Below are 22257 nucleotides of genomic sequence, written 5' to 3' on the forward strand. Positions count from 1 at the left end.
TGCCCCCCAGCTGTCCCTGCTCCGGAGCAGCTTGGCAGCCTCTTGTGCACTTGGGAGTGGCCCCACCTGGTGGGTCTTGGGCCGAGGGGGGCCTGGAGCCTGGGAGTGGGGGTCAGCTCTCACCCCTCCTCTGCCCTCCTGAAGCAGCACTGTGTGCCTGTGGGGACGCGGAGGGGGCCCCATGCCTCCCTGTTGGGGGCTGAGACATTCAGGACACCCTGGACAGGCTGGCAGCAGGACCCTTGACAGGCCCTTCGGGAGATGCAGAGAAAAGTACAGCCCAGGCCTGTGCAGGCTGTGCCCGGGCTGGTGGCAGAGGGAGGAAGGCAGGTCATGGTGGAGCGGTCTCTGCGGGGCCTTTCAGGTGGAGCAACGTGTTCTCTCTGGGGAAGGTGTAACCAGCCCGCTGCTCCGGGTGGAGCCCAGGGACGTGGTGACCCTGTCTTTAGCTGACACTGCCACACTCTGCTCTGTAAGCTTTGGGGTCAGTGCTGGGGCTGCTGCACCCCTAAGGCATTTTGAAGTATGTGTGTGCGGATGTGCTTGTGCGTGTGTGTGCATGTGTATGTGTGTGCTCGTGCGTGTTTGTGTGTGTGCCTGCATGCATGTGTGTGTCCATGCCTGCATGTGTGCATGCCTGTGTGCATGTGTGTGCATGTGTGTGCATGTGTGCATGTGTATGTGAGCATGCATGTGCGCCTGTATGTACATGTGTGCCCTTGTGTGTGCACGTGTGCGTGCATGTGTGTGCATCTGCACGTGTGTGTGCCTGCATGTGTGTACATGTGTGTGTGTCTCCATGTGTGTGCATTTGCCTGCATGTGTGTGCATGTGTGTGCATGTGTGCATCTGTGTGTGTGTGCATGTGTGTATGCATGTGTGTGCACCTGCATGTGTGTGTGCGTATGCCTGCATGCTTGTGCATGTATGTATGTGTGTGCATCTGCATGTGTGCATGTGCCTGCATGCGTGTGCATGTGTGTGTGCGTGCATGCATGTGTGTGTGTGTGTGTGCCTGTGCATGTGTGTGTTTGTGCATGTATGTGTGCAGGATTCCTTGTCACAGTGACTGTGGGATGCGCTTGACCTGCAGAGAGGCGGCTGCAGGGACACTGATGCTCTGCCTTGTGCAGCTCCGTCCTGCCCCGATGGTGGCCCGTGAGAGGCACAGGCTGGAGAGGGTGAGGGAGGCGTGGCTGCCCCATGCATTTGTGCTGCCAGGCAGCCCTCACCGCCATCCCTCCACAGAACTTTCTCATCCTCCCAGGCTGAGGCTCCGTCCCCATTGAACACTCACCCAGCCCCCTCCCCAGCCCCTGGCACCCCCACTCGAATTCCTGTCTCTTGTGAGTTGGATAACCTCATGTGAGTGGGGTCACACAGGGTCTGCTCCTCTGTGACAGGCTCATTTTAGTAGCACAGGGTCCTTGAGGTTCCTCAAGCTTGTGGCCCACGTCAGAACTGCGTCCTTCTCCAGGCGGCACCCAGATACACTGAGGGGCAGCCACGTGCCTGCGCGTTCTTCCGTGGAGGGACACGTGGCCCCTGCCTTGCTGCCTTTCAGCTGCCGAGAATCGGGCTCTCACGTGTCTGTGTGGGAGCTGCGCTCAGTCCTTCGGAAGGACGTCTAGAAGCGGATTGCCAGGTCACACGGGAATTCTGTTTGACGTTTTGAGCAACTGCCCCGTCACTTTCTCACCAGCCATGGGCAAGGGCTCCCGCCTCTCCACATTCTTCCTGACACTTGGCATTTTCTGTTTTTTTTTTTTTTTTTTTTTTTTTTTTTTTGTCTTTGTCTTTGTTTTTTTTTTTTCCTGATTGTTTTGATAATAGTCATCCCAGTGGGCATGAAATGGCTAGATAAAATTTAAAACTCAATTTTGAATATGAACTTGTTTCACTGAACTTTGTTTCTAACAAAATCAGGGCATAGAAAAGTGAAATTCTAATTAGTGGACATTTTACCCTGCTAGGAAACCCTGCGCAGAATAACCTCCCGAGGGGCTTGGTGAGCTGGGCCAACTTTCTGATTCAAAGCGTAAGCCAGGCAGGTCAGTGCTGCCTGCACAGCTTTCTAGAATCTTCTCAGATGCTTCCAGTGCACGATCTTTGTCAACAAGGGGTGGCACATTGATGTTTGCTCTCTGAGGAGCTGGGATTCTTCTTAATGACATCCAGGGGCACCTGTTAGGGTACCCAAGATTATTGCAACAGAAATCGCCTTAGATCGAATTGGCTCGCTGGGTGTCTGCATGGAGGAGCGTTTTCTTTCTCGAGCTGGTGAGTCCTGGGCTTGAGTGCAACAGCTTTTTCACTGGAGGTGTGTTTCTTAGGAAGCAGGTGCGTCTGTAACGTGGGTGAGGCTCTCCTGCAGCTCAGCAACCCCAGCCTCTGTCCGGAGTGGGGGCTGCCCTGAGCCTCACAGGCCCTGCCTGCCTCTGTCCGGAGTGGGGGCTGCGTCTCTGTGTCTCCCAGCCATTTCCTGTGATGTGACAAACACTCCAGAACCTGGTGGCTGCTCCGTGGCTGGCGGTCCCATGGGTCAGGGATCCGGACGGGGCGCAGTGGGGACAGCCCATCTCTGCCCCCTGAGGTGCTGCTGGGGGTCCCTTGGGCAGTGGCATTTGGCGGTGGTGGGGCCCGAAGGCCCAGGAAAGCGCCGGGCCGGCTGCTGGCTGGGTTGCCTCAGTTTCCCTGCAGGAGTCTCACCCTTCAGCAGGACAGTCTGGACTTCTCAATAGGTTCCAAGAAGGCAGAGGCGGAAGCTGCCAGGCCTCTGATGGCCTTGGGGTGGGGCTGGGACAGCATCCCTCGCGCTACTTTATAGCCAGAGCCATCACTGGCTGGCCCCGATTCCGGGGAGGGGGTGGACTGGCCTCCTGAGAAGGGGTGGCTTCCAAGGGCAGGGGTCCCAGAAGCAGAGTGGATGGCTTTGCTGCCGCCACACCTGTGTGATACGGCAGGGGACAGTCCCTGTTCTTCCTCCCTTTCCCCAAACACACAGGCAAACAGGAGACACCCATGCTGTCCTGGGGAAGGGGCCGGGGTGGCCTATGGCTTCCCACCCAAGGCCAGCACTGGGGGTTCAGACGGCGCGGGTGCCCTGCCTGCCAGGTGCTTAGGCTGCTGGCTGGGACAACAGCACACGGGGCTCTGCCCCAAAGGAGGCGCCTGGGACACCATCGCAGTGGGGCTGTCGGGGCCTGGGGACTGAAGGGGACTGAAGGGAGCCAGGAACCAAGAAAAGCATCATGAAAGGCGACGTGACGTGGCCTGAGTCTCCACAGGGCAGGGAGCTTTCTAGGTGGCCAGGGGTGTGGAGCAGTGGGGACAGCGGCCTCCTGAGTGGAGATGTCGGCGGATCTGGTGTGCAGACAGAGCTCTGAGCATTCCCAAGACCAGGGGGTGCTGGGTGGGAGCGGGGAGCCTGTGGGCAGGGGTGCAGCGTGAACCCGGCGGGTCCAGCCAGAGCCCAGCCGTGCCACGCCCTGGGAGGCCATGGCCCGAGACCTGGCAGACCGGCCCTGGAGCTGGGCGTCTTCCTCCAGGGCCCCTGATGTCAGCTGTGCTGGCGTGGGTGGTGGGCACGTGGGGGGCGAGGCCGGCAGTGGTTGTGCTCCAGGCTTTGCCCGCCAACGGCGTCTCCAGGGCGAGTGAAGCTCTGAAGAAGCCCATGGAATGCGGGCCGGCTCCACGCCTTCAGAATGTGGCTTTTATAGTCAGGGGACACATTGTCCCGCGGCCACTGCCAGCTGTCTGTAAGCTCAGGATTAGAGAGAGCCGGGGCCAGGCCGGCTGAGCCCTTCACGGGGAGGTGGGGGCCAGACTGCCGGGCAGCGAGCGACAGCCTGGCCCGGTGAGTGAGCCAGCCAGCAGACAGCGTGCCGCCTTCTCCTCGCCTGCCCCCAGGGCCTGGCGCCAGCTCTCCTCTACCCGCGCTCCCTGGCTTGGGGCCCCCACCCCATCCCTGCCCTTCTGAGCCTCTCGGGGCAACCTCCTGGATGGTATCACAGTGGGCGTTGGCCTCCTCTCCACGCCCCACCTCTGCTTCTGGTCAGGAGCACGCCTCACCCACAGCGGGACGGGAAGCTGTGTGGGGCAGGAGGTGTCGGGGGGGTCAGGGGACTGGAGCCGGAGTCTACCTCGTGGCTGTGTGACAGTGGACGGGTGGTGTGCCCTCTCTGGGCCTCAGTGTCCTCGTCGCTAAAGCAGGAATGGGGCTGTCCGGTGACCTGGTCTGGGGACATTACGTGGAAGGAAGCGTCCACAGCGCGAGGTGCCGCTCACCCTCGCGTGCCTGGGGTGGCTGCCAAGGGGCCGGCTGTGTTGCCACGTGTCAGGGCTGGCCCGACTTCTGCATCCCTGGAATCTGCAGCCTGGGTCCTGTGCAGGCGGAGCGTGACTGGGTGGCGGGCAGAGGGGTTATAATGCCGAGATTTCCCGTCCCCACCCCTCCCACTCGCCCCGGCGCCTTGCCTCCGGCGTGCCTCTCTTTGGGCAATGGGCAGAGGCCCCAGAGTGGGCGGGATTCCTGTGAGGTGACGGCAGGCAGAGTGTCCGGCGGGCGCGGCCTGCCTAGGCACCCATTCACGGGGCCGCCAGGGCGCCGTTCGGCTGGGAGGGCAGCGCCCCGTGACTCGCGGTTGGGGCTTCTCCACAGGTGGGGGTTCCGTCACTCTGCCGGTGACCCCAGGCTGGCCCAGGTCCCACCTGGGACCCCCCCTCCTGCTGCTGTGGGGGTGCAGGGGTGGGTGCTGGCCCAGGGTGCTGCACCCCACACTGGGAGCTCTAGCTTCCCCCTGAAAGATGACTGAGGAGGCAGCAAAGCCACCCAAGATGGGGAGGCCACAGCGCTGGCCAGCGTGACGGTGGTGGCATGTGTGGGCGGGTGCTGTGCCACGTTTTTTACAGCCGACTGCAGCCCTCACGACAGCCCTGGGGGAGGAAGTGTGGTCACGTGGGGCCGTCCTGGGGTGTGACCCCAGCTCCAGGTGGCACAGCTTCCTTCCGCCAGGGCCGTGGAGCCCTGAGGGGACCCTGCTTGATGTCTCTGGGGTCTCCTGGCAGCTTCATTCACCCTCAAGATGGCTGTGTGTGTGGCGGGTGGTCGCTGGGCCCTGGGGGCAGAGGAACTGCCCGGTGGCAGAGCAGCCACGACTCCCATCCCCCCATTCCCACCTCCCCGCCCCGCAAGCTAGCTCAGAAGGCAGGTGTGTGGGCCGGGGCGCCATCTCTGTCCAAGGCAGGACAATCCCTCCCACCTCCCTCTGGGCCGTGTCCTCCGGACACAGGACTTGGGACGGGAGGGGCAGCACTCACCCTGGCGCCCAGCAGCCCAAGCTGTTCGAGAAGCTGCCCGAGTTTGAAGCGTGCCTCGGGGTCCTTGGGGAGGCAGAGGCTCTGGGGACCCGGCCTCACAGTGCCAGGCAGGGGGTCATGGGCGGCTTGTGGTGGAGTTGCTCCAGTTTCCTGCGTCCCCGCCGCGGGGTCCCCAGCCGCGCTCCGGCCAGGCTGACTGTGTCTCTGTCCCCGCTCTGCAGGGGCCGGTGTCTTCTTCCTGTCCTCGGCCGAGGGGGAGCAGATCAGCTTCCTGTTCGACTGCATCGTCCGAGGCATCTCCCCTACCAAGGGCCCCTTTGGGCTGCGGCCGGTTCTCCCAGGTGAGTGTGGAGCCTGGCCGGCCGGGAGCACGTGCTCGGTGGGCTGGGCGGTGTCCCGGGGCCGGGGGCCACGCCGACTCGTCACCTCCCCACCCTCCGCGGAGGAGCCAGCGCCCCCGGGGCCGCAGGCTGGGCTTCCACAGACCGTCCGGGGCTTGCCCCTGCAGGCGCTCTCGCTCGGGGGGCTGAGCGGTTGGGACGCTGGGGCCTAAAGCTTTCTGGCTGGGACAGTCAGCGGCCGCTGCTGTCCGACACCCCCACCATCTCCCAGGCCCGGGCTGCGGAGGGCCTCGCCCGACAGTGGGCCGGTCTCCCTCTGCTGCTGGGATGGGGACGGCTCCACCTGATCCCCTCGTTTAGGCCCCGGGCCACCTCGGGAGGTCGCCCGGCTGTGGGGTCTCAGGGCGCGTGGGACTGAGGAGCCTGGCCTTGTCCCACCTGCACTTCCTCGGCTGTGGCTGCAGCCAGGCGAGGTGTCGGCTTCACAGAATGTGGCTGTTGGACCCCAGAGGGGTGCTGGTGCCTGGGCACGGCGGGACTCCCCATGTCGGGGCGGGGGCGGGGCAGGGCCTCCTCTCTCCAGCGCGCCTCTAGCTCCATGAGGGCAGTGCTTGTCACAACCGCCAAGTGAGGCCCAGGCCCAGGCCATGTGGCGGGGGACCAGCAAGCTCACAGGTGGCGCCTTCTGGCATTGGCACCCCAGCCGGGGCGTGGTAAAGGGGTCACTGGGAGGACAGAGGTGAGCAGCATACGGGCACCCCGGCCTCCCTTCTGGCCGCAGCCCCCAATGCCTGCTACCCACACCAGCTCAAGGACGTGGGGGGGCAGCCCGGGAGGGGGGAGGCGGCCCCCGGGCCAGGCGTTCCCCGCCACCCCGCCACGCTGCGTGGAGCAGCCGCACTCCTGCCGGCATCTTCCTGCGTGGTTGCTGCCAGCATCCGTGGATGATGTGGTCAGCGTGTTCAGCTGTGCAGGGTGTGGGGCGGGCACAGGGCCAGGCAGGGGCAGCAGGAGACTGAGGAGGCCTCCCCACTCCCTCCTGCTCCCTGCAGGCCGTTCCCGGGGGCCGGGGCTGTGCTGGGAAGCAGCACTGGGCAGAGGATGCCAGGGAGGCTCGGCCTGGGACAGCCGCTAGACGGGACAGGCGCCACCATCCCTGGCAGGGCCATTGCTGGCGGCTGGAGGGGTTGGGCTGCCCAGAAGTCCCAGACCTCACTCCACAGGACGTCCTTGTGAGCCAGAGTCAGCTGGGGGCTCTCAGAAAGCTGTGCCATCAGGGCGACGGCCTGCAGCTATGCCGCACTGCGGAGCCCCCGGCACCCTCACGCTCCGGGCTTCTGCGGTGCCCCTGTGCTGAGCCTGCCGAGGCCAGACCCACTGGAGAAGCGGGAAGTCCAGCCCCTTGGTCTTCCGCACGGGGACACTGAGGCCCAGAGGCGGCCAGGCCTGCCAGGAGCAGGAGGGGAGGGCTCTGAGACTCGGGGTCTGCCGTGCTGCCTGCTTCGCCCGGCCTCCGCAGGGGTGCCCTGTTGCTGCACCCCCGTTTTGCAGATGAGGGTGAGAGGCTCAGGGGGCACGTGATGGGGCTGGGAGTCAGTCCGCATCCTGTGCCCCACCAGCTAGTGGGTGGGAAATGAAGGAAGTCATGTCCTGTGTCCTGACCCTCGCGTCACCGAGAGGCTGCTCTTCGTCCCAACCGCAGGGCAGTGGCTATGGGGGCAGCCCTAATGGGAAGGTCCCAGGGCCGGGGGCAGTGGAACTGTCCTGTCACTGTGCTTGTCTTCAGCCTGAACCCTCAGTGTGCCAAGGAGCCAGGACTGGTGCCTGCTGTCCTACCCACATGGCAGAATGTGTCTGTGACAGCGCCAGGAGCCGCCAAGCCGGGTGGCCTCCAGGAGGCTGTGTCAGGAGGGAGTGGGGCCTGAGCTGGCACCGCCTTGGCTACCATCGCCTTCCACCCTCCCAGGCACAGGCAGGGAGGAGACAGGAGAGAGGCTCGTGCCTCCATCCCTGTCCCTGGCAGTGCTACAGACGGCCACAGGGTTGTGGGCCAGCTGTACCCAGGCTGACCGGAGCAGTGCCTTGGGGCAGCCATACCCATAGGCTGGGGGAGGCTCCTCCAGCCTCTTCTTGGTTCCTGGGCTCGGTGCAGTGAGTTCTCACCTGCCCGTGGGGAGAGTCCGGTTCTGAGGTCCCGACAGGGCGACCGGTTGTGCTCAAGGCCCCAGATGGGCACCTGTGTGGCCTGAAGGTGTCAGCAGAGGACAGTGTCCTATCAGGGACAGGGCCTCTTCAGCCTAGACGTGAACCGGGACAGGGGCACCATTGCTGCCTCTGTTTCCCTGGAAGCCTGACTGTGGGGTGGTGAGACTGACGGCCAGCCTCTGCCAGGCTCGGGTCTGCCTGCCCAGGCTCTGATTCCGTGTCCCAAGCCGTGGGCTGTACCTTCCCGCGCGCTGCGCACTGCGGGATTGGGTGAAACTTCATGCTGCCTCTGCTCCTGAATTCTGGGGCGAGTAGGCTCTGAGCCTGTCTTGGCTCAGTCCTGCAGGTGTGCCCGAGGTGGGTGGCAGGAGGTGTGTCCTGGAGGCCCAGAGGAGGCCCCTTGGAGCGCTACAGGGTCGGTTTGCTCTTGTGGGTGTGGCTGTGGCTTCCCTGCTGGAGGCCTCTTTAAAGAACTGTGGCCATGGGTGCAGTGGATGTGGGGGGGGCAGGGTCCTGAGCCCCGCGGTTTGGGCACGGGAGCCTCAGCCCAGCACGCTCCTCACTGAGTGCCTGGGACATCCCCGCACAGGCGGCGCCTTGACCCGGGCAGTGACGCTGAGGTTTGGGGCCATGGGGTGGCGGGGCCAGCGACGGTCCCGCCCTGCGTGGGCAGGAAGGGGAGGGTTCTGGCCACCCGGTCCCACAGGACACAGGGACAATGACCAGAGAGGGAGGTCATCGGTCATCCTGTGCAGCCCTGAGGGGAGGGGCTGGGTGAGGCTGAGGGTCCGCAGACCACCGAGCTCTGAGCCTTAGGCACCGTGTGAGGCTCCATCCTGTGCAGCCCCAGGGAGCAGTGGGGCTGCCACAAGGTGGGGGGTGCGTTTACCCCAGGGGGAGGGGAGCCTGTGAGAAGTAGGCACCATGATGGGGGCAGGCAGCACCTTTTGCAGTGAGGCGGGCACTAGGGGCTGGGCGTTTATGGAACAGTAAATTGAAAGACTCGGTGGTGGTGAGGAAGACGGGTCTGGCTGGCGTGAGGCCCTGGTGAGTGGACAGGTGGCAGGGCCATCCACAGGCAAAGGGACCAGCTGGCGGCCTGGATGGGGGCGGCGTGGGCGTCTGCATGTGAGGCCCAGCATCTGGGCTGAGGTGTGGGGAGGCGTGGGGCTCCCAGGGGACTGCCACTCCACTGAGGGGAACCCAGCATCAGGCTGGGCCGGTGCCCGCATGTGAGGGTGGGAGGTGGGGCCGCCTCCTCCACAGACTCTTCTCTCTGCTGCAGACCCAAGTCCCACGGGACCCTCAACCGTGGAGGAGCGCGTGGCCCAGGAAGCCCTGGAAGCCCTGCAGCTGGAGAAGCGGCTGAGTCTCCTGTCCCCTGTGGGCCGGCCAGGCAGTGGAGGTAGGGCGGGGGCCTGGCAGGGGAGGTGGGCTGGGCCGGGCAGGGGAGGTGGGTTCGGGGCAGGGCAGGGGAGGTGGGGCCGGGGAGGGGCAGGGGAGGTGGGGCCGGGGCCGGGCAGGGGAGGTGGGGCCGGGGCCGGGCAGGGGAGGTGGGGCCGGGGCCGGGCAGGGGAGGTGGGGCCGGGGCCGGGCAGGGGAGGTGGGGCCGGGGTGGGCAGGGGAGGTGGGGCCGGGGCCGGGCAGGGGAGGTGGGGCCGGGGCCGGGCAGGGGAGGTGGGGCCGGGGCCGGGCAGGGGAGGTGGGGCCGGGGCCGGGCAGGGGAGGTGGGGCCGGGGTGGGCAGGGGAGGTGGGGCCGGGGCCGGGCAGGGGAGGTGGGGCCGGGGCCGGGCAGGGGAGGTGGGGCCGGGGCCGGGCAGGGGAGGTGGGGCCGGGGTGGGCAGGGGAGGTGGGGCCGGGGCCGGGCAGGGGAGGTGGGGCCGGGGCCAGGCAGGGGAGGTGGGGCCGGGGTGGGCAGGGGAGGTGGGGCCGGGGCCGGGCAGGGGAGGTGGGGCCGGGGCCGGGCAGGGGAGGTGGGGCTGGGCCGGGCAGGGGAGGTGGGGCCGGGGGTGGGCAGGGGAGGTGGGGCTGGGCCGGGCAGGGGAGGTGGGGCCGGGGCCGGGCAGGGGAGGTGGGGCCGGGGCCGGGCAGGGGAGGTGGGGTCGGGGAGGGGCAGGGGAGGTGGGGCCGGGCCGGGCAGGGGAGGTGGGGCTGGGCCGGGCAGGGGAGGTGGGGTCGGGGAGGGGCAGGGGAGGTGGGGCCAGGGCCGGGCAGGGGAGGTGGGGCCGGGGCCAGGCAGGGGAGGTGGGGCCGTGGTGGGCAGGGGAGGTGGGGCCGGGGCCGGGCAGGGGAGGTGGGGCCGGGGCCGGGCAGGGGAGGTGGGGCTGGGCCGGGCAGGGGAGGTGGGGCCGGGGGTGGGCAGGGGAGGTGGGGCTGGGCCGGGCAGGGGAGGTGGGGCCGGGGCCGGGCAGGGGAGGTGGGGCCGGGGCCGGGCAGGGGAGGTGGGGTCGGGGAGGGGCAGGGGAGGTGGGGCCGGGCCGGGCAGGGGAGGTGGGGCTGGGCCGGGCAGGGGAGGTGGGGTCGGGGAGGGGCAGGGGAGGTGGGGCCGGGCCGGGCAGGGGAGGTGGGGCCGGGGGTGGGCAGGGGAGGTGGGGCCGGGGTGGGCAGGGGAGGTGGGGCCGGGGCCGGGCAGGGGAGGTGGGGCCGGGGCGGGGCCTGGGCTGTGGGGCCTCGGCTAAGCTCTAGCGGGAGAGCGCCGGAGGCTTCCATAGGCGCAGGGGCGCTGCGGGCTCCCTCTGCTCATTCCTTCCTTCCTTCTCCCCCGACTCATTCATTCCTTCCTTTTCCCTCTGCTCATTCATTCCTTCCTCTCTCCCATCATTTATTCCTTCCTTCTCCCTCTGATCATTCCTTCCTTCTCTCTCCTGCTCATTCCTTCCTTCCTTCTCCAATCATTCATTTCTTCCTTCTCCCTCCTGCTTGTTCATTCATTCGTTCTCCCCATCATTCATTCCTTCCTTCTCCTTCTGATCATTTATTCCTTCCTTCTCCCTCCTGCTCATTCATTCCTTCTCCCCCATCATTCATTCCTTTTTTCTCTCCCATCATTCCTTCCTTCCTTCTCCTCCTGCTTTTATTCTTTTCCTCTCCTCCGACTCATTCCTTCCTTCCTCCTCACTTGCTCATTCATTTCTTCCTTCACCCTCCTGCTCATTCATTCCTTCCTTCTCCTCCTGCTTTTATTCCTTTCCTCTCCCCCTACTCATTCATTTCTTCCTTCTCTCTTGTTCATTCATTCCTTCTTTCTCCCCCATCATTCATTACTTCCTTCTCCCTCTGATCATTCGTTCCTTCCTTCTCTCTTGCTCATTCATCCTTCCTCCTTGCTTTCTCATTCATTTCTTCCTTCTCCCCTCTTATTCATTCCTTCTGCCCCTGATCATTCTTTCCTTTCTTGTTCCTCCTGCTCATTCATTCATTCCTTCCTTCTCCCTCCTGCTCATTCATTCCATCTCCCTCTGATCATTCATTTCTTCCTTCTCCCCATCATTCATTCCTTCCTTCTCCCTCTGCTCATTCATTCCTTCCTTCTCCCTCTGCTCATTCATTCCTTCCTGCACTCATGATTCCACATTTGCTAAACTCTGGTCTGAGGTGCTGACAGGAACGGTGGTTCTGCTCTGAGAGCCTTTGAATCCTTTCCTGCCCACCATCTTGTGCCTGGGGGAGACCAAGTGTTGGTTTTACCTTCTGTGCCCAGACAGAAGGCTCTAAGGCAGGTGAGCTGGCTGCCCAGGAGCAGAGGCGCCTCCTCGGCTGCTGGTGGCTCTGGCTCTGTTGCCATCGTGGGGAGAGGAGGTGGTGCAAGGGGCTAGCAGCGCAGTGAGGGGCTGCTGTGCTCTCAGGAGGGTGGCTGCATGGGCAACCTGTTCCCAGGGCCATGTGTGGGCTGGTCCGGCCGGTGCCCTCTGATCACTGCCTGACCCTGGAGTGCACCCATCGGACAGCGGCCTGCTCCCCTTCTGCCCTGCCCCCGCCCCGGGAGAAGGGGCCTCAGATTTGCAGTGAGCTTTGGGCTTCCTGGGGGTGGTTCACAACTGCTTCCACCTGGGAACCCTGGAAGGCAGAGCAGGCAGCAGAGATGAGAGCGGCTTTCCCATGGGCAGATGAGGCCAGGCCTGGCAGGGAGGCAGCCTGAGACCTGCTGTGGGTGTGGTTCTCATACCCTAGGAAAGGGACCCAGTGTGTGAGGGCAGGGGGTGAGTCAAGGGGTCCAGGCTGGCAGGGTCTGAGAAGTTCTCGGGGAAGGGAAGTACAGGCCAGCCTTGGCACCGTGACAGTGCAGAGGGCAAGCTGCCCAGGTGGCCCTGGAAGGCAGTCAGGATGGCTGGGCACAGAGCGTGGGTCTCTGGCAGGGAGGGTGGGGACTCTGGGGGAGAGGAGGAGGCTGGGACCCAGGTATTGGCAGGGGCACTGAGATGGAGGGGCCCAGGGCCTAGGAGAGTGGGTGGCAGAAGGACAGGAGTAGACAAAGGACAGGAGTGGACAAGGAACAGGGAGGGCAGAGGGTGCCCTGCTGTTGGTAAAGCCAGGTTTCTGCAACACCCCACAGGGGGTTGGGGGCTAGAAGAGGGGGGTGAGATCAGGTGCCAGCCTGTGGGGATCCACCAGGTGTCAGCCCCACCCTGAGCCCTCCCCAGCCCCCTGCCACCCCCAGCTGTCTTGGCCTCCTGCTCTGTCCCAGGGGATGACCGCAGCCTGTCCAGCTCTTCCTCGGAGGCCAGCCACTCGGACGTCAGCGCCAGCAGCCGGCTCACCTCGTGGCCAGAGCAGTCCCTGTCGTCAGCCAGCACGTCACAGGAGGGGCCTAGGCCAGCAGCTGCCCAGGGCCCCGGGGAAGCCATGCTGGGCGCCTCCAGGCCGCCCCCCAAGCTGCTGCGGCCACGGCAGCTGCAGGAGGTGGGCCGCCAGAGCTCCTCGGACAGCGGCATCGCCACAGGCAGCCACTCCTCCTACTCCGGCAGCCTGTCTTCCTACGCGGGCAGCAGCCTGGACGTGTGGCGGGCTGCGGACGAACTGGGCTCACTGCTCAGCCTGCCGGCGGCCGGGGCCCCTGAGCCCAGCCTGTGTACCTGCCCACCTGGGGCCATCGAGTACCAGGTGCCCACCTCGCTGCGGCCCCACTACGACATACCACGCAGCCTGCGCCTGGCTCCCAGGGACCACAGCCCCGCCTCGCAGGGCAGCCCCGGCGACGGTGCGGCCGGGGACTTGGCCGGCCAGATGTCCGCCGGGTGTCCCTCTGGCTGGCTGGGCACGAGACGTCGGGGCCTGGCGACGGAGGCCCCCCAGGGCAGCGAGGCCACACTGCCTGGCCCGGCCCCCGGCGAGCCCTGGGAAGCAGGCGGCCCCCATGCGGGGCCAGCCCGGGCTTTCTTTTCGGCATGTCCAGTCTGTGGAGGACTCAAGGTAAACCCCCCTCCCTGAGAGCCGCAGACCCGGTCCGCGGCTGCACAGGGGCTGAATTTGACCCCAGACGGGAGAGGGGGCGGCGCTGGCCTCCTTGCCCAGGACAGGCGCTCTACATTCTGTGGGAGGGACAAGGTCTCCCAGAGAGGGGACTGGAGGGAGCACCCTGTGGCTGCCCATGGAGGAAGGGGCTGACTTGGGGAGGTGAGTTCTGGAAGGCAGGGGCTCTGGGTCGGGCAGGTCGGGGTCAGCAGAGCCCCAAGGCCCAGCTGCTTCCCTCCGTGTCTCCCAGTCCTGAGGATTGGGCTCCGGCCGGTGCCGCGTCTCTGCGGCTTGTGCTGGCGCTGCGGTGCCAAGGGCTGGAGGCCCCACCGCTGGCCTTGCCTTGTCTTCCTCGGGCCTCACGCTCGTGGGTGGCCGGCTCTCCCCCTCACCTGTCTGATGCAGTCACACCACCCGCTGAGCACCGAGCCACCCACAGCGGCTCTGGACACCCAGGCTCTACGAGCCCAGCCCCCGCTCTGTGCGCCGGGCCTCATCCCCGTCTATGGGAGGAAACTGAAGCTCAGGAGGCTGCGTGACTCGTGAGGTCTCTGGGGTCTGGGCCCCGCCGCTCCCCGACGAAGCCCTTGCAGGAAGGCCCCAGGGGGCAGGCAGTGTCCTCAGAGCAGCCTCACCCGCTGACCCTGCTGGGAGGGGCCGTGTGCCCCAGGCCTCTGGTGGGAGCCTCCTCGTGGGGCCCAAGGCAGGCTTGGCGTCGGGAGGCCCCGGGCTCTGCCTGCGCTTGCCCTGGCCCAGGGCTCAGTGCCCCTTGGTGTCAGCAGCTCGGCTACCCTGTGTCGGAGGCAGGGCGGCATCTGGCCCGCTGTGCACACCCTGGGTGGCTTCGTCCCACCCAGCCCGGAGCCAGCCCTGACCACTGCCCAGCCGCGCCCTGGGAACATCTGGCTCCATCCCTTGCTGTCAGCCATTTCTCACTCCGACACTTTTTATAAGACATTCTCAGACTGGAAATAAAGTGTTCTTTTCCTACCACCTTGTCCTCGTCCGTTGCCCGGCCCTCTGCCTCCTCACCTGGCCTCCACGCCGGGTGTCTGCCTGGATCCGAAGTCCCCAAGCCCGGCCTCCTCGGCCATCATCTCAGGAGCTGCAGCAGCCTCGTCTGTCTCGTCAGCCTTGGGCCTGAATGCTGCGGCGTGCAGAGAGGCGGTGCCGGGCGGCCCTTGGGCTGGGGTGTGCATATGCGTGCACGTGTGTGTGTGCGCCCGTGCATGTGTGCGTGTGTTCGTGCGCGTGTGCGTGCATATGCGTGCGCGTGTGTGTGTGCGCCCGTGCATGTGTGCGTGTGTTCGTGCGCGTGTGCGTGCATATGCCTGCATGTGTGTCTCTGTGTGCCCGCACGTGTGTGCCTGTGTATGTGCGCGCATGTGTGTGCCTGTGTGTATGCGTGCACGTGTGTGTGCACACGCATGTGTGGCACATTCCTGGGTGTGTCCTGGAGACCACAATGGGGTCTGAGTAGTCCTTCGAGCTCAGGCACCGGCTCTTCAGGTCCAGGTGAGAGCAGACCCTCCAACCTGAGGCCAGGAGGGGACTGGCTCTGAGCCTGGGGCCCCTGCCCTGCCTGTCTCCCCATATGGGGCCAAGTTCCAGGCTAGTCTCAGTCACCCCTGCACATCCTGTGGGGGCACCTGTCTGCCCCCTTGCCTGCCACCCTGTTTGGAGGTGACTCTGCGTGGGGAGTCCTGGATGAGCTTCTGCAGTGATGCCTGGTGGCAAGTGTGGGCTTTGGGGACTGAGTTTGGGCCACGTCCACTGGCTGGGTGCCCCTAGCCAGCCCTGCGCCTCTCTGAGCCTCAGTTTCATCTTGCAAACGGGGTGACAGACCCTGCCTCACTGGGCTGCATGAGGGTCTGATGAGGTCACATAGCAGGGGCTCGATAGCTGCTGTCACCATCACCCCAGCTGCTGTCACCTCCGGCGGTGGCCGTGCCAGCCTCGTTGCAGGACGAGAGGCTGTGGCTTCCATGCTGGGGAGCCAGGCCCTCCTGCCAGAGTCCTCATCACCTGAGCTCAGCCCTCTGCGTTCCCACAGGTCCCCTGCCCAAGGCTCAGGGGACAGGGTCCGTCTGACAAGAGCCGACTGAGGCACCCCACGGTGGCCTGGGGGGTGGTGTGGGGTCATGGGGGCCTCTTGCCTGGCGGGACCAGGCCCCTGGACGGCCCTTCCTTATGGGGACATGGCCGGGGCGTCTGCCTCTCCCCACCGTGCTGGAGCGCAGGCCCCGCTCCGGGCGTCTGAAGGTTCTGCCCACAGCCTGCTGCAGTGCGCGGCCTGGGGTCTCCAGCCTCCGTACCTCTCCCCAAGTGGGTGGCCAGTGGAGTGGGGGCTTCTCCTCAGCCCAGGGGCAACCAGATGGGGCAGACACTGGCTCTGTTCTCTCGCCACCCGGGAGCCTGTGGGCCTGGCCAGGTAGGGACAGGGCGCACCTTGGCTGCTTCGGCCTCTGCGACACCTGCCCCTGCAGGCCTGGCCCTCCCCGGGCATCTGGGGACTGGCGCCTTCAGGCCTGCGTGTGATGAGCTCGGGGGTGCTGGCCTTTGTCAAAGGCTCTGAGTCTGGATCAGCCCAGTTTGCTCTGGACGCCCCGTGTGAGGGTGCCAGTCCTGCGACTGTCTACCCTCAAGTCTGGCCTGGAGCAGAACTCAGCACCAAGCCCCCGCTTCCAGCCTCCCAGCCCCCACCCACACAGGGCCCTTACTACAGGAGGGTGCCGTGGCCTCTTTCTGGCCGCCCGCTGCTGGGGCCCACGTGGGGCCTTCTCTTGGGCTGGCCCCGCTCCTGCTTGTCCAGGCTGGAGGGCTGCAGGAAACCTCTGCTCAGCCGCGGGCCGCCGTCCCTCCAAGTGGCCTTCAGACCCCACCCCAGGCTCCTCCAGTTAGGCACGGCCCACTTCAGAGGCCCGGGAGCAGACAGGTCGCCTGTAGTGTCATCTCACCTGGGGCCTCTCAATGGGGCGCTTTCCAGGGGCACCCCCGCGGAGCCCTCCCCGCCAGCTGCTGAGAGCAGGGCCCACACCCTGAAGGGCGGGAGCGGAATGGAGGCCACGCTCGGAGCAGCCGCTCAGCTCTGAGGCGGGCGCCCACACTGTCTCTCGTGGGTGTGGTCCTCCTCCAACGAAGCTCTAGCAGCAAAACAGGCGGAGCTCGACGGGGCCAGGGGCTGGGAACCACCCCAACGCCAGGTGGCGAGGCCTCCAGCTCTTCTGTGCGGGTTTTCGGGGCTGCCACCAGACTAAGAGGTCAGGGTGCGTGGGCGGCCCGGGTATCTGGGGCCTGCGGGGCAAAGGGCCCTGGAGAGAAGGCATCAGGGATGGCGGGTGGACTCCCTGCAGGAGGTGGCCCAGGTCCCTCGGCCTGTGTCGCTCTCGGGGGTATCGTCCTTGTTCTCAGAGGCCCTGGGCACAGGATGAAGGGAAGCCTGAAGGGTGCGCTGACCTGGGTTCTCTTTGGTCTAGGGAGCGGCTGCCTTACCCCCTGGACCCACGACAGCACATTCAGGTAGGCACCTGGAGCCAGTCCCTCAGAGCTCAGGGACAGGGAGACGGGAGTCTGGGTGGGCACAGAAATGACAGCCAGAGTCTGGCTAGATGGGGAGGGCGGTGGGCCCACTGCTAGCAGGGACTGTGGGGAATGGGGTGAAAGTGGGTGTTGGGGTGACAGTGTATGCTGGGTGGCAGTAGGCATTGGGGTGGCATTTGGCGCTGGGCAGCAGTGGGCGTTGGGCGGCAGTGGGCATTGGGCGGCAGTGGGTGCTGGGTGGCCACAGGCAGTGGGGGTGAGTCCCAGCCCAGCTATGGACAGCAGGGCAGTGGGTAGAAGGCAGGCTGCTGGCTCCGCGTGGCCTGGACCAGTGTGGCCTGTCTCAGGAGCACATGCTGAGAGTGCCCAGTGGGCAGCTGGATGATGGATTGAGGGTTGGGAGACACAGACTTGGATCTGTGGGTCTCCAAGCTGTGAGCACGGACCTGTTCCTGGGAGGGGCATGGCAGGAAGGCAGTCAGAGCTGGGGTCCAGGAGCCCCAGCTCGGGAGGAGGGGCTGTGTCCTCAGAGAGTGCAGGGGGCCTGTGGAGGCGGGGCTGGTGGCAAGCGACTTGGTAAGGAGCAGGCATTGGGGCCCTGGCAGGTGCAATTCCAGGGCCGGGCCAGGAGGGAGGGCCAGGCAGAGAACGAGCAGGAAGGCACAGGTCCCCAGGGTCTCCCTGGGGAAGCCCAGCTGTCATCGGGGACAGAGCCCTGCTGAAGGCTGGGCAGGGCTAAGAGAGGCTGGAGGTGAGGGTGGCTGGCCTGGGGTGGATGGGTGGCGTAGTTCTGTGTCTCAGTTTCCCTGTGGGCAGGAGCCTCTATGGACTGAGTCTTGGATTCCTCAATCCCTTCTTCCAGGCAGGTCGCACCTACAGGGGGCGTGGGGTCCAGGCAGGCCTGGAGGGGATACCTGGGGTTGGGGCAGAGCTCAGGCAGGCCTGGGGGGGATAGCTGGGGTGGGGGCGGGGCCGCAGGCAGGCAAGGGCCACTCGGAAAGCCCCCGCTAGCCGGCCTTGGACCTGGGCTGGACACCGATCCTTGCAGTCCAGAGTGCTGGGGCGGCCACCAGGCCAGAGGAGGTGGGCCCAGCCCTCCCCCAAGGGTCCTCCCGGGGACCTGCCATTGCCTCCTCGAGGCCACCCATACCCTTAGGTGTCTTTTACTCAGATGGGGTGCCCTGGGACACAGGTGCAGGGGTCAAGGGGACAGGCCCATAGGATCTACAGGAGGACGCGAATCTTTTCCACAGAGGCTGGCAGGGGTTTCGGGAGGGGCACCCCGGGTCTGTCCTGGGACAGAGGTGGGCCGGGCCGGTGTGGCAGTGTCGGGCTGCCAGCCCAGGGCGGGGTGCGGGAGGAGGGCACAGAAGGTCTGATTCCCAGTTCCTGCTTCACCGAAAGTGTCTGAGGCACTGGGAGCGATGCTTACAGAAGCCGAAACAAAAGCCAAGTCCCATGGAGGGGATGGCAGGCGGAGCACTGGGGGCCTGGGCGCTGGTGGCGGTGGAGGAGCTGCAGATGTGGCCCCCGGGCCCAGTGCCGCTTACAGCCTAGTGGACTCCGGATGGTGCTGGGAAGCTTGGTCCCTTCTCCCTGCAGTCAGGACTCCCGTCCTTCCAGCTTCCACCCTCGCCCCTCCAACCCACCACCCTGGGGGAAACCTTGGAAAAAGAAATCCAATCCTAAAACAAGGTGCCGGGCTGCAGGGGCGTGTCTAGCCCGTCATGGGTGAGCCCCAGTCCCGCCCCTTGGCTTCAGGGACCTGTGCACGGCAGCCTGGCCCCTTTCCAGACTCCAGGCCCCGGCACCCCCCCAGCTCTCCCCACACCTGCCTCTCCCACCTTGCCTTCTCGGCCTCTATCCCTCAGCCATGCCCCCTCCTCCAGGCAGCTGACCCTGACTCCCCTGTCCCTGCTGGCCCAGGTGGCGGCCTGGGCACTGGAACTTGGCTGCAGTGTTCTGTGGCTCATCTTGATGAAGGGGTCCTGGCATCCTGAGAGGGGGCCGGCCCTCTAGGACCATGCACTGCAGGAGGGGGTCTCCCCAGGGCCCCAGGCCCCGGCAGGGTGGGGGCAGAACGGTGCTGGCTGCTTTAGCTCATGGAATCAGGTGAGCGAACCTGCATGGACCTGGGCTCCCTCTCACTCTGTCCTGGCTGCTGCCTGCAGAATCAGCAAGTCAGGTCTCTCTGGGTGAAAGTTCCCCCCACCAGACATGTGGCAGGGAGTGACGGGGACCAGGGTGTGAGCAGCCAGGCAGAGTGGACGCCTGCTGCAGGTGTCAGGCAGTGGGTGGCCACAGGAGAGCCTGGGTCTGCTGCAGACGCATCCCTGGGGCAGGGAGGCCCAGCCTTGAGCCAGGCCCTGCCACCGACAGGCAGGTGCTTCAGGGAGGCCGACCCGCAGGCCAGTCACCCGCCCCCATCCCAGCTCCCACCTGAATTCTGAGGGCTCGGAGTGTGCCAGGGACAGGGAGCTCAACCCGGGTAGGGCTTGGCTGAGCCTCCCAGTCGCTGGGTCAGGGAATGAGGAAGGGGGACTTGCTCTCACTGCCCCCACATGGAGGAGGCGCTGGAGAATGGGATCCTTCTGCAGGACCTCCGTGCCTGCGGTGCGGAGCCCTCAGGGCTGCAGAGGAGGGGTCAGCGTGTGTCCAGCCCCACAAGGTGGGAGCCTGCCTCAAGTTCGACCCAGCCGGGCCCGTGGGGCTCCCTCCAAGCACCTGCTCTGCCCACCCCAGCACCAGTGGGGTTTGCAGACAGAACCATCAGCTGTTAGGAAGTGGGTGGGGCCAGGGAGTAACTCCCACAAAGGGGGAGAGGGTGTGGGGCGCATGGGTGCCCCGGAGGGGACGCAGAGGGAGCCTGGGCCTGTGCACAGGAGAGGGGGCACCCTGGAGCCTGCAGCAGGTGGGGTGACCCAGGAGGACAGTGAGGGGCAGGTGCTGGAGGCCAGAATAAAGCTGGCCTGGGAGGGACAGGGAGAGAAGAGGGACGGTGCTGGGACAGCTGGGGAGGGGTGGCTGGCAGGGAGACTGCCAGGAAGGTGCGGGTGAGTGGTCCAGGGACAGAAGAGCAGGCCTCGAGGGGTCCACTGGGGGTCGGCAAGGACTGCAGGAGAGGCGGCACAGGGAGGGGTGGCCCTTCCTTCGGCTCTGTGGGGACCTGGACCAGGAGTGGACAGTGGGGGGTGGTTTCAGGATGGGGCAGTGCTGGGTCAAAGACGGACAGTCGGGGAAGATGGAGCGGGAACCTCCCAGGCGCAGGAGAGGCGGCGGGGGGAGGAGGGGCTGGCGGGGCGGGCAGCTCTTCACTGCACAATCTTTGGGATCAGTGCAGCTCTCGGCCCCTACGGGGCTCGCAGCCGCTCCCTCCGCAGGATCCCCAGGACCCATGGCTGTGGACAGCCCAGGACCAGAGAGGCCTCGAGGCGAGGCGCCCACTTACGTGAACATCCCCGTCAGCCCCTTCTCCAGAAGGCAGCTGCACTACATGGGCTTGGAGCTCCAGGAGGCCGGCGAGGGCGTCCGAGGTGGGTCCCTGCCCTGCGTGGAGGCCCTGACCACAGCCTCAGGGCCCTGTCCCCCAGCCCCACCCAGCAGCCCTCGCCAGGGAGCTCTGCCTACCAGCCTCCCCCCAGGAGGCAAACTTCCCCAACGCCATCCCTGGCTGGGCCACACCCCCTGAGGGTGTCCCCACTGCAGGAGGGGATGTCCTCTCCCGCAGGCCTGGCTGGGGACTGGTGTGGAGGGCAGGGTCACGGGCCTGGGCAGCGGGGCGGCGCAGGCTGCCGCTGACCACGGGCTTCTTTCAGGGGCTGGCGCCTCCCTCTATGCCCAGATCGACATTGCTGCCACGGAGACAGCGCACAGAGTGGGGGCCCGACACGCCCGGGCCCGGGAGGAGCAGCTGTCGGAGCTGGAGCAGAGGAGGGCGGCCCAGCCGTGAGGCCGCAGCGCCCGGAGCTGACCACACACCTGCTGCGCTGTGCCGTGCCACCACAGCCCCCGGCAGGCCTGCCCCTTCTGCTGGCCGTGGCCTGACCCCAGGGACCCCCAGTCGCAAGAGAGGGCATGGCCAGTCTCCGGGCGCTGGTGCAAGCAGGAAGAAGTATCCAGGGCCCACGGCCAGGCCTCCCGCCTGGCAGGCGCCCCGGGCTGACCCTTCCTTTGGCCTGAATGAGTCGCCCTGGATCCCAGGCTGCCTGAGGCCCCGCTTCCAGGAGTCAGGTAGCTCTGGTCGCTGCCCAGGAGTGTTTGGGAACATGGTTTGCGGTGCCTGAGATGCAAACTGTCCTCTCACCCTGGAGGTGACTGCCCGGATGACAGCCGTGTCCTGGCAAAATGCTCATTCTTTACCTTGGCGTTGCGCCCTGCAGCGCCAGGAGCCAGCGCCCGCTCCCACTTCAGCACCGCACCCCGGAGACTGGAGTCTCTGCAGTCCTGGTACCCCCTCCCCTGCCTCCCAGCAGCCCTGCCTGGGCCACCGCAGCCCTGCGCCCGGGACCCATTACAGTCAGGCCTGTAAAGAGCTTCACGTTGTGACTGTTCTGTTTCTGACGATGCCTAGTCTTTCTCTCTCCTGGTTTCTGCTCCTGGACATGGATCTGGTGTCTTCATGTTGGGGTGCTCAGGGTTGGGGCGAGCAGAGCTGCCTTCCTTGGTGGCACGGAGTGGGGGTTTCCTTCTGCGTGGGTGTTGGGGCTTGGGGGTTGGTGGGCTGATGGGGCCATGTGCATAAGTGGTGGGCATCATGCGTGCCCTCAACCCCTGTGGCATGAGGAAGCCCGGGCCGGGCCCCTGCCTTGCTCCTACAGATGAAGCTCTTGCCTGCATGTCGGGGCTCCACCTGTATTCATCCCTGTCTTTCATCTTCCCCCCCTTCCCCTGCCCCTCCCCCAGGAGCTCATCAAGGACCCAGGGGGTCTGGGATCGGCCTGCCCGGGACTGCAGGTGGCTGCCACTGCTGCTCAGTGGGTCCCTCGAGTGGGCAGGCTCAGGGCACTGGCCCTCCTGGCACCCCCACGCCACCTGTGACTTCTGGGAATGCAGGGTCAACCCGGAGCCAGCTGGGTCAGGACAGAGATCTCCTGCTTAGACGCCCAGGCCCTGGGGAGCATTCTGCCAGACAGGGCAGCGCTGGGCTCTCAGCCTGGAGATCCCTGGGCGAGATTTTAAGCTGTAAGTTGGGGCAAGGCTTGGCCTGAACCCTGGTCCAGGGCTGCAGCCGTGTCGGGCCCTCCAGGTGGCAGAGTTGAGATGCCCACCTCCGGGCCACCGCATGTACCAGCTCAGACATGCAACCTGGGCGCACAGCCCCACCCCTCCCCATGACCCCGGCTGGCTGGAGCTCGGGCTTCCCATTTACATAGTGGGAGAAATGGTCCATCCTGTGCTGCT

The 22257-nt window shown here is 65.9% G+C and overlaps 1 protein-coding gene across 3 annotated transcripts in view; it reads left to right on the top strand.

Moving 5' to 3' along the window:
• The window catches only part of DOK7 (docking protein 7), a 41377-nt gene extending 19967 nt beyond the window's left edge, over positions 1-21410 (top strand). For 2 of the 3 annotated variants that reach the window (XM_039468529.2, XM_074395814.1), the window contains 3 exons: positions 5541-5660; positions 9151-9270; positions 12551-14307. In XM_039468529.2, coding sequence (XP_039324463.1) covers positions 5541-5660; positions 9151-9270; positions 12551-12557 — 247 coding nt within the window. In that variant the 3' untranslated portion in view covers positions 12558-14307. Of the gene's footprint in view, positions 1-5540; positions 5661-9150; positions 9271-12550; positions 14308-16793; positions 16837-20237; positions 20391-20672 lie in introns of those variants that run through there. The other variant, XM_039468530.2, reaches the window with a different exon arrangement.
• Positions 21411-22257: the final 847 nt, after the last annotated feature.

This window comes from Saimiri boliviensis, chromosome 3 (genome assembly GCF_048565385.1).
Source record: "Saimiri boliviensis isolate mSaiBol1 chromosome 3, mSaiBol1.pri, whole genome shotgun sequence".
NCBI lineage: Eukaryota > Metazoa > Chordata > Mammalia > Primates > Cebidae > Saimiri > Saimiri boliviensis.